At 38.6% G+C, this 13764-nt stretch overlaps 1 protein-coding gene and 1 long non-coding RNA gene across 5 annotated transcripts in view; one reads left to right on the forward strand and one right to left on the reverse strand.

The window, feature by feature from the left end:
* LOC100741460 (protein kinase C-binding protein NELL1-like) overlaps positions 1 to 13764 on the reverse strand; it is an 81392-nt gene that overhangs the window by 1267 nt on the left and 66361 nt on the right. The window contains exons 4-15 of the mRNA XM_033319862.1: positions 12970 to 13120; positions 10964 to 11246; positions 10525 to 10680; positions 9992 to 10214; positions 9566 to 9757; positions 8736 to 8855; positions 7641 to 7901; positions 7029 to 7406; positions 6592 to 6851; positions 6122 to 6364; positions 3246 to 3266; positions 2 to 462 (exon numbers count right to left, since the gene is read on the reverse strand). Of these exons, the coding sequence (XP_033175753.1) occupies positions 2 to 462; positions 3246 to 3266; positions 6122 to 6364; positions 6592 to 6851; positions 7029 to 7406; positions 7641 to 7901; positions 8736 to 8855; positions 9566 to 9757; positions 9992 to 10214; positions 10525 to 10680; positions 10964 to 11246; positions 12970 to 13120 (2749 nt within the window). The remainder of the gene's footprint in view (position 1; positions 463 to 3245; positions 3267 to 6121; positions 6365 to 6591; positions 6852 to 7028; positions 7407 to 7640; positions 7902 to 8735; positions 8856 to 9565; positions 9758 to 9991; positions 10215 to 10524; positions 10681 to 10963; positions 11247 to 12969; positions 13121 to 13764) is intronic.
* LOC112212553 overlaps positions 349 to 13764 on the forward strand; it is a 72677-nt gene continuing 59261 nt past the window's right edge. For 2 of the 4 annotated variants that reach the window (XR_004461410.1, XR_004461409.1), the window contains exons 1-4: positions 374 to 472; positions 614 to 1053; positions 1144 to 1283; positions 1605 to 3297. This is a non-coding gene — a long non-coding RNA (uncharacterized LOC112212553). Of the gene's footprint in view, positions 473 to 613; positions 1054 to 1143; positions 1284 to 1604; positions 3299 to 13764 lie in introns of those variants that run through there. The other 2 variants (XR_002946377.2, XR_004461411.1) reach the window with 2 other exon arrangements.

The following is a 13764-nucleotide window of genomic DNA, read 5'->3' on the forward strand; positions in this document are numbered from 1 at the left end:
CGACGTCGACGTGGGTGTAACGCGTTCAGGTGTCGACGACGTCGTCGCTGCTCCAGAGGCCATCTGGTACCTGGCTGTCGGTAGAACTTGTTGTTGCTGTACTTGCGCTCTAGCGCGATGGTCGTCCCTGTGTTGTTGGGATAGACTTGGCAGGCTATTCTGCAAAGCCCAGTGATCTTTTCTGACGGTAGAGCCACCAGTGGCGACGTTGTTGACGGACGAGGAAGAAGACGAGGCCGACAGAATGTAGGTGCTGGTGACTGATGTTGCACCAGCGGAGGTGGAAGTGGTAACCGCTGATACAGCTGCTTCCGGTGTACCGTCAGCCATCGGTAACCCCGCAGGGCTCGGTAGACCGCGTATGACAGGCTCAGGAACAACGACTGGAGGACGTTGTTGCTGCCCGTTGCTGCCCAGATCGCCAGCGCAGCCGTAATCGTAGCTGCAGCATAGCTGCCCGTCCTACGGAGAGGTTCGTTGGATACTGGGTTAGCCAACGGCGGAACGAACCAAGCGACTGTATCGTGTTCGCCTGACTTTCGCCCTCTTCCGTTTCTTTTTCATTTTTTTTTTTTTTTTTATTTATTTTCCTTTTTTTCTCATTTTTATGCAGTATCCGTACGCGGGTATTCCCCCGTCCGCGTGAAAAGTCTTGGGACGCGCGTGCGTGCTGCCATCTGTCAGGTGCGCGGTGCGGTATAAAGGATGAACAGAAGCGGGAAATTCGAATTGGGCAAGGGGATTCTGCTATCTGCGTTGTGGTTGCGTTTTCGTCTGATTAGCAAGTGTCTTTTGCAGATTTTGAAAGACGGTGCACTATTTTCGGCGTGAATCTGAGTTTGTGAACGTGTGCACAACTACGTCATGATGTTAAAATGTTACACAACTAGAAGTAACTTTATAGATCGATAAGAAAATATTCGTCATCAATTTCTCACGAAAGAAGCGTGTAACGAATGAATCCGCGAGTTGAGAGGAGCCGTTACAGATGTCACCCTGGTCGACTTACGACGTTGATCCAAGACTTTTCGCGTCGCTTGGGGGGATACTCAGGTAATCCTCCACATAATATGTAATTCATTGTTTAATTGAAACCGCATACGTCGTTCTGTTGTGGTGATAATCCACGTCCTCCATTCGCAGATGACTCAGGTTCGACGGCCCTTTCCTCTCGACCGTGCACGATCGGTAAAAATGTTGGATTTTACGAGCACAAATAACAAGGACTCGACTCATGACAATCATGCTCTGACATTCGGGGGTCAAAACAATGAATTTCCATAGTATGTATCTGACACCTTGACGACATCGTGTCTAGGTTACCACTACTTCCAGCTACGATTCTGACAGAAATCAATTTTATTGTCAAATCTTACGTTTTATCATTTTTCGCACACTGTAAAAAGTTTCAAAGAAAATCTGCAATTTGTTAAAGTGTACTTATCAAGAAAAATAATTTTGAAGATGTGATTTGAAAATTATAGATTCGGTCATATGAGACTTATAAATTTGGTTCGTCCTAAACCATCTTGTATGACCTTCTTTATTCTTATATCTTTTTTTTTTTATTTCATAATCCTTAATTTCTTTTTCTTTTTTGTCAGAATCGTTACAGGACAATACTCGATAGACAGAGAGAAAGAGACTCTTGGTGCTTCTATCGAATTTCGAATGCAGATCAGAGAAGGGTGCAAAAGAGGCTCAAGTGTAACGAAACCATAATAATAATAAATAATAGTAATAATAATAATAATAATAATAATAATAATAATAATAATAATAATAATAATAATACAATAATAATAATAATAATAATAATAACAACAGAAAGACAAAAACGAATCAAAATGCAATCTGTGTGTGTGTGTGTGTGTCTGCATGGGTATGTGTGTGTGTGCGCGTGTGTCTGTATGTGTGTGCGTGCGTGTCTGTCACCACGTGCGTCGTGCGCCCGACCGATACCAAATATGTAGGAAATTTCGATTTCTTTCTCTTCAATTTGACGACAATGCATCTTCAAATATGCGCTCTTTGAGTCGAGTAATTTTGACGTTAACTGATTTATAATTAGTTAGAAAATAACATGGGGTGAGTCGGTGCATGCGTATCCATTGTAAACGTGCATTTGACTACCTTAATTGACCTCAAGGATCGAACATTTCTTGATCGACCGATCGACGCAAAAATAAATTTTTTAACTACGACAATTATGACATAATAGCTTGAATATTCTTCATTCCTCGTAAAATATGTAGTTGAATAATACTAAAGTTAACTCAAAAGTAGCTAAAACTCTGTATATTTATTCTTGTATATTTTTATCATTCAGAGTAACTAATTTTCACTTTTTCTATAATGAATAAATTTAACTTTGGTTGAGTTCGTAATTTCACAATATTTAGCATTGATGTTTAAAAACATTACTAGATAATAATATAGTATTTTTATTCATGTCAAAGGCAATTTCATATTTATAAAAAATTGTCCTCAGATCGATCAAGAGTAATTCTGATTACAATTTTTAATACAAAACATGCGTACGTGCTCGCGATTCACCCTGAGAATTAGACCTTCTTGCCACACGTCTATGCCACACGCTGTCATATAGATCATCCACATATACTCACGAATGCGTCATCTGCAAGTGCTTTATCAGTTGTACCAACTTTGCCCAGAAAAGTACTAATGCAAAGTTATCGAATAACCAATGGAAACATCGTCACACAATTATTCCGATTTCAACTTGATTCGCATCTAAGGACTTGCAAGTCTACACGTGGCATAGACGACCAGAGTGGGTGTAACCCAACACAAGAAAAAGTTGAGAAATTGGAAGCCTGGTGACCAGCGTGCGGCGATCAACGAACGCAAGAGACTTCTATGAACGAATGAACCAGATTACTCTCTCTAGTGGATTCTAAACGAACGTTACAACACAGAGAAATGTAAAGTTTCAAACGAAGATACAAATAAGAAGCGAGTGGGGTTGGGACAGCGATAGCTAGAGTGGAAGAGAAATAAAGTTACCAATGTGCTATTCGATGAAGCAGGCAGAAGGAAAACGAAAGCATTTGAGAGCTCGTGGGCGCTTAAATAAGTGACGAGTAAGAAATAGAAAAAAGAAGATAGAGAGAAAAAGACATTAATAATAAATAAAAAAGAAGAAGAAGAGGCGGGTAGAGAAGATTATAGGTGAGGTAGAAGTGACGTGATTACCGATGCACACAACACGCGCTATTGCTCACCAATTGGGCGCAGTACGGCACCTGCAAGGATACCCATCGTTAGGCTAGTCAGGTTAGTCATTCACGGCTGATGTGTGTATTTACGTATGTTATGAAATGGCATGGGTTATTAAGAATTTTCACAGCATGATTACACAGCATACGTTTTCGTTGTTAATTAACAGATATCCGCTCAACACATCAGCTCATCTCTCCTCGCCGATTCATTTTAAACGTATAATCAACTTAACCATGTTTTCTCTTTGAAAAGCTCCACATATCACTCTAGCTACTTTTACTGATTCTTCTCTTTTTTTCCTTTTTTTTTGTAATTATAGGTTATCAAGCTGTATTAAATATTACGGTGAATATATTTTATATTAAGGACTGTAGTATTATAATGTTGTTAGTTTTGTTTTTTTAATAAGATAGATTCTAATGAATCGACGAGGTCGAGGTCATGCTACACTCGGTCGCAATGAGATATAAGATCCACTCTCGATTAGTCGTTGTCAGGCGAATATGTATTGAATACGATCCATGCAGGGCCGACCCGAAGCAGTGAAAGTTTTCAGTTCGAATCTCAGGAGAATCGGACGAAAGTTGGATCAGAGCTTAACATCTTGCGCGCGCGATTTGAATTATTTCTCGCGGCAGTGTTCAATTTGTGTGAGACCTAAAACATCATCGCTAAAGTTCAACGCAAGCTGACTGTTTATTTACCGAAAATTATTCCATAGATTTCTTAAACCATTTTTAAGCTATATATATTTGAATATATTTATAATAATTCAAGCTATTTAGCATCTGGTTTATACAGTGAGCGAGGGTTAAACAAAAAAAAAAATAATTATACAATTGATCAAATCAACTGTTACTACAAAAATAAATATATAGATATATATATATATATATATATATATCAGTATATAACAACGATAACATTAACATTAATAATGAACCTCGTTTCTACGTTACGTACAGCACGTGATTACTCTGATCATTAAATAAACATGCATAGTAAATACATATATGTATATACGGTGCCGAATTAGGAATCTCGTCTTTCTTATTTAAAGTGAAGGACTAGTAATAATAATAATAATGAACACTGCCGCGTGCAAGGCAGCCAACGAAAAAACATTACACATAAGAATAGTCTAGGCTAACTTAGGGACGCCCCTGAACGTGTCTCGTACGCTGGTACTGCCAGAACAGACAGATCCAATTGAAGTAATTTACATATGGTGAACACAGCTTTAGACAATTAACATAATGGCAAGAACTATAGCACGACGCAATAGTTAGCTCACGCCGAGAGAACTCATACTAAAAGAATTAAAATTTTGTTCAAGAGAGACTTCGTTCAGCCTTTGAAGTCAGGGTGTCGATAATCTATACTTTTATCTACTCTAGATTAGGTTAGCCTTAGACCTAAGTTACGTTACATCAAAGTCGAATCTTTCTCCTTTTAGATTCTAGATTAGACTAATTGCTAGCTTCAAACAAATTTTAAATTCAGTTAAGTACTCTAAATCCAGCTTACATCTAGACTAATTCCAAGTTAGATCTAAATATAACAGTTAATTTATGTTTTAACTAAGCTGTAATTGAATATCAGTTGGATTTAGTCTAAGTGTGTTAAGCTAAGCTGGATTAATCTAAGTTTTGTGTAAGCTAGGACTGTACTATATCTATGAGAAAGTGAGGTTATGGGACTCATGAACTCGTAGATTATACTTATACTTCAAAGACTTTAACGAAAATGAGTGGAATATTTTGATGAAATTTTTTTCTCTCAGCGTACGAAAGAACAAGATTTTATTAGCGCAGATAGCCTTGCAAGAAGTTGATTCGCGTTATACACACCGCAAAAATAAATGGCATACTGGAAATAAATGACAGTCAGTATATAGGTACCTTGTATTATAGGGTTACCTACTGACACTGTAAATAAATGACAGCGAGACGAAAACAGAGAAACAAAAGAGTGAGAGAAAAATAAATATATTTATATGCTGACACGTGTGACTCTAATTAAACACGTGGCGGATGTTATATTGCGAAGCACGAATTTCTGAATCAATTAAAATTATCAGCTACGATTATTCTTTTATATACTTTGCACACAAAGTTAATAAAATGATACTTTATAGTCAATTAAAAAATATTAGTAAATATATTTACAATTATATCATGGTTTACATGTATCTTAAATTAATCACATCAATACTGATGACCATCCATGCAAAATGCAAGCAATGTTAGTTCAGAGTTTGAGTTTACTGCAACTGAAGCAGAAATAGAGATAAGAAAAACAGAAGAATATTATATTAAAGAAAATGTTAATCCGCCACGTGTGTTATGTACATCAATATTTTTGGAATGATCGCCTGCCGCACAGCAACTGGTCGCGCCTCGTTGGAACATAGTGAACGTAATTGATTAGACGCATGACAGAACCACGGCTAAATGAAGGCGACATTTAGTTTTTTGGTTATTTACTGACCTTGAGCTCTTGATTTCGCGGGAAAAGAGAACGCGGTAAACAGAAACTTCTGGCCACGATGCTTATCTACGTTATCAAAGCGCCATATTTGAAACGTCCTCTATACATTACCAGAAGAGAATTTGCTGAACAGTATCTTATTATATGCTACCAATTTTTGTTGAATATAGGAGACGTTAGTGTATAAAAAAAAGTAAAAGCAGAAAGAATATTCCTACGAAAATTTAATATAAATCAACAATTTCATCGCTATATCATCTAGGCCATAGTTCCTCCACTTATAATTCGCGAATCTCTTTCCTCACGGACCCCCCTATTCTATCCGTATCCTGCGATACTGATGATTCTTCGTTCCCCCGATGTGACCGAGGCCAAACGTCCTCCTTACCTTGCACTCGCACGTGGTGCACTTGTCATTGGGATCCTGCCAGGAGCTGCCACTGTCGTGGATAATCCCGAAGTAACTACAGGGTCGTGGTCTGGTCAGTACTGAGAGAGAAGTGCCATTTCCAGGCAATTCTCTCGCGCAGGGATCGTCTTCGCAACGAGGACAACAATCTCCATCCTCTGTCACAGGGTTCGAGCAGGTCACTGGTGGACACTCCATCTGCCAGCAATCTATTTCGCCATACTGTAACATATCAGATAGTGATTTTGTCAAAATCTATGCTCATTTGAGATGATCGTCAGCGAAAACAAATGACACTGAATTTAATTACACTACGAAAGATGGAATTTCGTGATCATTTGGGATCCGCTGTTTGTTTATTATTTGAGCAATATGTATTGTATTTGATAATAATTGTTTTATAAAGAATAAGGGGTCAGGTTAGCAATTTTTGAGGTCAACGCTGTTACCAGGCATTCGCAAGTCTGACACTGGTATATCCATCGTTCGCCACTTCTAAAGACTAGGTGATGGAGCTCTTGATGTCTGCAAGAGGCTGCAGGATCACATTGCGGGCAACATTTGTCCCTATGACTTCCAGGAGCGCTGCAGTCGCATATAGGGTCTTTGCATGTGATAACGCCATCTTTACAAGTGCATCTTCTACAGGGATTCCCAGCTGACGCTAGAGTCTCTCCGTTTCTTACCTCTCGATTCTCGAACCAGCAACCTGTTAAAGATACAAGCATTTTTATTCCATTTTAAATATTTCTCGAACTCTTCTCATTGAAGTTCAATGAACAACGAGTATTTTGTATACTTGACAAAAAGTAAACTATTCTTGGAAGAAGACGGTAAAATAAATTAAGATGTAATATTACATTTCTACACGAAAATATACACTTACTCAGCCTACATTCCTCCATAGTGCGATTGTCCTCCTGAAGTGGACAAACACATTCATAACCTCCTTCGGTATTGACACATTTAGCACTAGGATGACAGGTGTGCCTCCTTTCGATCGTTTGATCGTTGCACTCGTCGATGTCGACACACTGCGTACCCTGAGTACTATCGTGGAGGGCGCTTCTGTAACCTGGCTTGCAACGACAGTAGTACCAACCGGGCATATTGAAACAAGTCGACGATTGATGGCATCGATGCAAATCACTCGCACACTCGTCAAGATCTAGTTCACAACTGTTGCCGATATAACCACGTCGACAGGAACACCTTCCTGGCGCCACGCACTCGCCACCATTTTGACAGGTCTGATTGCAGACAGCTGAAAAGAACAAAGAAGGTATTCTTATAATGGCGTATAGGAATTATTTCGCCTTTCTGATTCTCCAGGTTTGAGCCATTCTAAAAGAATATAATTCTTTTTTAAACTGAATATTTTATCTCTTTTTCTTTACTTAATCATGTTTGGCCAAAATCAGATGCAGTAAAAACAGGGAAAATCTTTAGGATAAGTTAACATAGGAAAATGAAAAGAAGGTTAAAGAAACAACCATACGTTTGCACGTGTAACCATCGCCAGTGTAGCCATCCTTGCAGATGCAATAGTAACTTCCCGCAGTGTTGACGCAAGTGGCGTGTTCGTCGCACGCATGATGGCCAGTCGCACATTCATCTAACTCGGCACAGTTGAACTTGTCTACTCTGTGATAACCCGGAAGACACTCGCACGTATAAGAACCGATCACGTTCACACATTTTGTGTTCGCGTTACAGTGATGCCCCTCAGAACCACCTTGCTGCTTGCATTCATCTATATCTGTGGTGCCAAAGCATTTATTTAATTATTCCAAATTAATTTCCTCTGTTAGGTGGACTTTCAGATGACCTTGAGCAAATATAGCTTACAAACAAATTTAGTGGTAACTTTGTAACTTAATAAACCATCTGAGTGATGGACTCTTATAAACAACTTTAATTTGGTAATTTTGTGAACATTTTCTTCAAGATCACTTAAAGTTCAAAGCGATAGTGATAACCTTCCAAGGACCAAAAAATAGCTTTGAGAGATGAATATATTTAGTTTCATTATAGAATTGCGAAGACGTTTGCGTGTACCTTATTTTAATGCGTACGTAAACTATGAATACACGTTATCGCACGATGCTCTTTTGAAACTCATTAAACCGCCTATCAACACGAATTTCGAATAGTTATCTACAGACAATAAGGCGAAAGCCGATTCTAATCTGACTGTAACAGAGATATGAACGCAACCATGTTACCGCAATTCTGTAACCACAATCGTCGACGACCTGGCTGTTCGACGTGACCATCGACAAAGCCACGAGTAAGCAAACATGTTGGGATTGGCCACGTGTGCACCAACATCGATCCTCTACATATTTTACGGCAGAGGATCGATCGACGCGAAGCATCGCGATCAACCTGCCATCTCGGTAAGTTCGATCGAACTGAAGGTTGTTAAGCGCCGTTCAGATTAATCAAGTTACTCGAATCAAGTAGCTTGAATTCGAGCAACTTAACTAATTCGAACAAAGCTCCAAACGTCGACATAAAGAAAAGGAGTATGAGAAATAGAAACATGAAGAGAGAGAGAGAGAGAGAGAGAAGTTAGAGAAGCATTAGGTACCGTGACAGTTATGACCATCCCCCTGGAAACCGATATCGCAGTGGCAGGCATACGTTGTCTGCAGGTTCAGGCAGGACGCGTTAGCGTGACACTTGTGGCCCTTCGCGCAGTAGTCCACCCCTGGTTAAATTGGGTTAGCCAGGCGGATGCAAAGACAGTTAGAACATTCGATTATTGGCATTGGATCAGGTTCTTTTCGACGTCAGGCTCAGTTTAGTTTGCTCGTCTTACATGCCATTCGACATGCTTTTATATGATAGCAGAATATAGCGAAATTTTCTTCCAGGGATATTTTCGTATATAATGTGAGTACCATGAAATGACATGCAGCGTTTTGTTTACTAGTAGTTATGGGGTTTTAATGCTGAATTATGGCTGAATTATAGCATTGAGTACAATCCTTGGCAAAATTTTAATTGATTTATGACTACGTAAAGAGCATTTAAATTAAGGAAGCGTGAAAAGTAAGAAATTGGGAATTTCTGGCATTAATTAACTTATTATCTTTTTTAATTCCATTATGTTACTAGAACTGGTACCTTTCAATATTTTTAATATTATCAATGTTTTCTCCACGGATTGTACAATTAATAGGTTAATCGAATACTGTATGGTACAAGCGAAATTTTATAAATGATTTTTCATTAGAATGTTAAAATAAACGTCACTGAGTAATTAAATATTATCATCGTCCGCTAAACATGTACGATCGTGATTTACTGTCAGCTGGACGTTCATGAATTGTCATAAACACCGAAGAATATTGATCAATATAATAAGTATCATAAAATATTTAGTTATTCGAAATATGCTTGTGTGGATAACTGTACCTGGACAGAACTTGCAGCATTCTTCTGCCACACTAATCTGCTCACTCGGTGGACAGGGCAGTGGCGGACATCTTGTTTCCGTATCGAACCTCTGACAGGTGAAGCTGCCATCGAAACAGTCACATTCTACGCACTGTTTCGGCGAAACTTTCTCACCGTGATCGTAAATAACTCCGTGCAAATAACATTGTTCTAAGGATAATAATTAATCAGAGACCATTAGTAAATAATAGGTGAAAAATTGATTTGCAAACTGGTCTGAAGCTATTTCCACAATTTAGATAATACGAAAATTAAGATTTGACAATTACACGGAATTGAACTTTCGTAATTATGCAATTAAATTAATCTTTAGAAATCTGCAAATTAAGACTTAAGCATTATACAGAGATTAGAATTACAATTTGAGTGAAATAGAATACATACTTAAGCAGGTGGGACAGCACTGTCCTTGAGAAATGACAGGATTCTTGCAGGTGACAGGTGCACAGGGTGTCGGTCTGCACTCGATCTCCCCATGAACGCAGGAACATTGTTGGCAGCCCTTCTCCCAGGTCGCACCATCCTCGTGAACGGTGCCGTTTGCCCTGCATGATTTTTGGCACTCGCACTCCTCCACTCTGCTTATCCTGCCCTCTGCAGCGGCTAGCTAAAAGGAAGGACGTGAATAAGCGAATACAACGATTGTCTAGGGACTTTTCAAGTAAACCCCTAAATTAGGCAGATATTTAAATATCTATAGAACAGTTTTAAAAGCCAACCTACAAATTAACTGATACAGCTTTCCCTACTGTAACTGACTCAACTTTTCCTACTTTCTTTGATGGAGATCCTTTGGATAGGAGGATTTCTTTGACCAGAAATATTCTCAATTATATTAAGAAATATTAATGCGTATAAAGATCCACAGTCCAGTCATAATTCTAACAAATTTAACCAGACCACTGCTGACTACTCACCCTATGCGTCAGCTCGTTAAGGTTATGCATCAGCTGTTCCACCGTGTTTTGTAATATAGAAAATTGACCGCAAGTGGGACATGATGAATCGAGCTGAGGACACTGTGACAGGTAGCCATGGGGGCCTGGTATCAACTGCACATCCTGCAAAGCACCCTGTGGCGCGACAATCGTACGAACTTATCTCAGTTGATTGAAATTTCAAATTCTTAAAAGATTATAATTACATTTCGTTTTTTATTTTTCGTCTCTGATCAATTAGAATAGTAATTAGAATTGTATCGAAGGAAAGTACAACCTTGCTGAAGGACCTTAGGAAAGTTATATTTGTATTTTATCAAGTCTTGCTAAAAATAAAAGATAAGACTTCTAAGTGTTGAGATTTTAGGACGGAAATGTGGGTAAGAGAAACAGAATTAAGAAGAAGAGGAGGTCGTACCTTAAAGAGAAAGTGCCTGGCGTTTCTCTGTCCAACCCAAAGTTGAAGCTGTGGCAGAGTGAAATTGGTGTCAGGTGGTCCAGGCCTAAGCAGCCGCCTGTACAAGGGATGACAGTCGACGAGCAGCTCGACCTGCGAGCCGCTTACACTGAGGGCGACCTTGTGCCAGGCGGCGTCGGCCAGACGGAAAGGAAACGCCTCCACGTGAACGCTACCGTCCCGGCGCGATACGTAGTGAAGTCGAAGCTCGTCCTTACGGCCGCTGCTCTGCAGCTCCAAATATCTGCGAATTCATAAAAAACAGTCTGATCGAATCCCAAGTCATTGATGTTACTGGTCATTCTATTTTATTCTAATAACTAGTAAATATTTAAGTAGTTGGTCATATATATTATCGAGCGATTATGAGAATAATTTCAAATTAACTTTCACTAGGGATATTTTATTATTTTAACATTCATTAAAGTGATACTTCGTGTTTTACTATTTCTCCTGATTTAGGTTAGTATTTGGTATAAATTGTGTGTGGCTATAGTATAATTGGATTTGACTCGGGTTATAAGATTAAATCTCTGTTACTAGAAATTTACTAGATACTGGTTACTTAATCGCATGAAATTATTTAATAGCAACCTAGCAGACCAAGCGGTTCAATAATGCAATTACAGAATGTGGTACACGAGCCGCGTCTGTAGGTCGATTAAAATCAGATACGGCCTCTTAATTGATACGTGTACACGGAATTAAATAGATTACGTGATTGAATCAGAATAGAGTTGATGGCGTGTGTGTACCGCAATTTCCGTTTCACGCTTATCGTCTATAACGGGCTCTAATGTGGAACACATCGACATTAGCACACTGTCCTTGATAATAAATGTAATCGACATTCCAGTTCCAGGAAATATTTTATATCATATAAGATGTGTAAAAGATTACAGATTTAGGTTAAACTCCGATTCATGAAAATCTCTAGATCAGATTTACGAGTCGTAGGGACATCAAATAAACAATTAATTCCGCTTAAACTCTGACAGTGGTTTCTGCTTGACGAAGCGTGTTAATTACTGTCTAAATACGCAGACACGTAGGTGCATACATCCAATTTGTGTCAGCCAGGTCAAAACGACTAGACTGCGCTACTCGCGTTCCAACAGAGGGTGCAACTACTTTGAGGTTAAGTGCTCTCCTTCGTTCCCGACTCAACAATTGACACAGTAATTTCCTTAAGAATGTGTCTTTCTACCTTTTTCAGTTGGTCGATTCTATTACACCCCGCTAACTCGTTTTCCGATCGTAACTACGTCTTCAATCGACTGGGACAAAATGTAAGGTTTAGCCACTTCTGACTAATATCCTTCGCTCATTCTATTTCGTTGTTTTAAGAAAGTAAAAATATAGTAGGCAGGATGAAGTGGTATTCAGAAGACTCACTTCCAGTTTATTAAAAGATTCTATTAAAAGTAAGGCAAGTTATGTTATTAAAAATGAAGTTAGTTTTTTAATAAACTAAGATATTTTTAATCCTGATGAAGAGTAACTGACTTTATTTCAAATTAGAGCTGTTCATTCCAAAAATAAACGAAAGAGAAGATTAGAAGAAATGTAAAATAATAAAAAGAGATAGAAGGAATATGTATAGAATGCCCCAAAATATATAGGGGTTATTTATAAGGTCGATTCTATACATCGAAGCAACGAAAACTGAAAAATATGAAAATAAATAAATTTCTTCTGAATGATTTATCTGCATTTAACCTGATTCGCAAAAAGCAAAAAATATTGATCGTCGATGTAAATTCGGACCATTATTTGAATTCATAACATTTAATCTTTCCATAAAGAGAAAACAGAAAAAGTGAAAAGAAGCGAAATAAAAGCGTCAATAAGCGAAATAAAGGAATTTTACGCCATACTCTGTTTGTGCATCGCATGAACGCCACCACGACGGGGTCGCTTTGAATCGCGAATGAAATGAGAGGAACGAAATTACGCGTGATCCCTACCTATTGTTCCCATGTGAAAAGGCGACGATCGTCCCGGAATTGGCCTCCTCTTGTCGCAGAGCGGCGGCTATAGTGAATTCCGGAACCTGCCGGAGTAGCGTGGCCGCTTGTTTGAAACTCGCCTCGTTCAGTCGGAGCTCCCTCTCCTCGCCTGAAGTAGTAAAACTCAATCATTCCTGCGACCCACTCTGCCATTCTGTGATATCGCTACTAATAACTCCGACGATGTAATTTCATTTCAAGAAAACGATTATGCACGAATATAGGCTTGTAAGAAAATTTGTAAATCAAATAGAATTAAATTCTAGAAGTAAATATGGTAGATAAAGAAAAGTTTAAAGCAAGTGCTAGTAACTTTTGTAGTAGACATTTTCATAATTATAATTTCTGTATTTTGCTACAGGAAATAAAATACAACTTCTGATTCATTAAGCAACGTTGTCTCTTCGTATCACTTAAGCGTCAATTTTTCTTTTGTCTCTAGTAGTGGGCTATCAGCATACAATATAATGCAATATATTGCAGCGCGAGTGATGTGCACACTCAAAGACAAAAAGTTTGTAATTTAATTAATATATAGTGGTAAATATAGTGGTAAAATAAAGGAATAAGAAACAAAGGAAACCGGAATGATTGATGTTGATCATAGTAAGGATTTGGCCAAGTTTGCCAGTGCTACCACCTAAGTAGAGTTTCGCAAGTTGGCCACAATAGATAAAACTACTTGTAAAGTCTGCTAGATGCGATCCATCATAGAATAGGACTGGTAGAAGTTCGGGAACATTGTTCGGCTCG

The sequence above is a fragment of the Bombus impatiens genome, unplaced genomic scaffold (genome assembly GCF_000188095.3).
Source record: "Bombus impatiens unplaced genomic scaffold, BIMP_2.2 scf_0217, whole genome shotgun sequence".
NCBI classification, from domain to species: domain Eukaryota; kingdom Metazoa; phylum Arthropoda; class Insecta; order Hymenoptera; family Apidae; genus Bombus; species Bombus impatiens.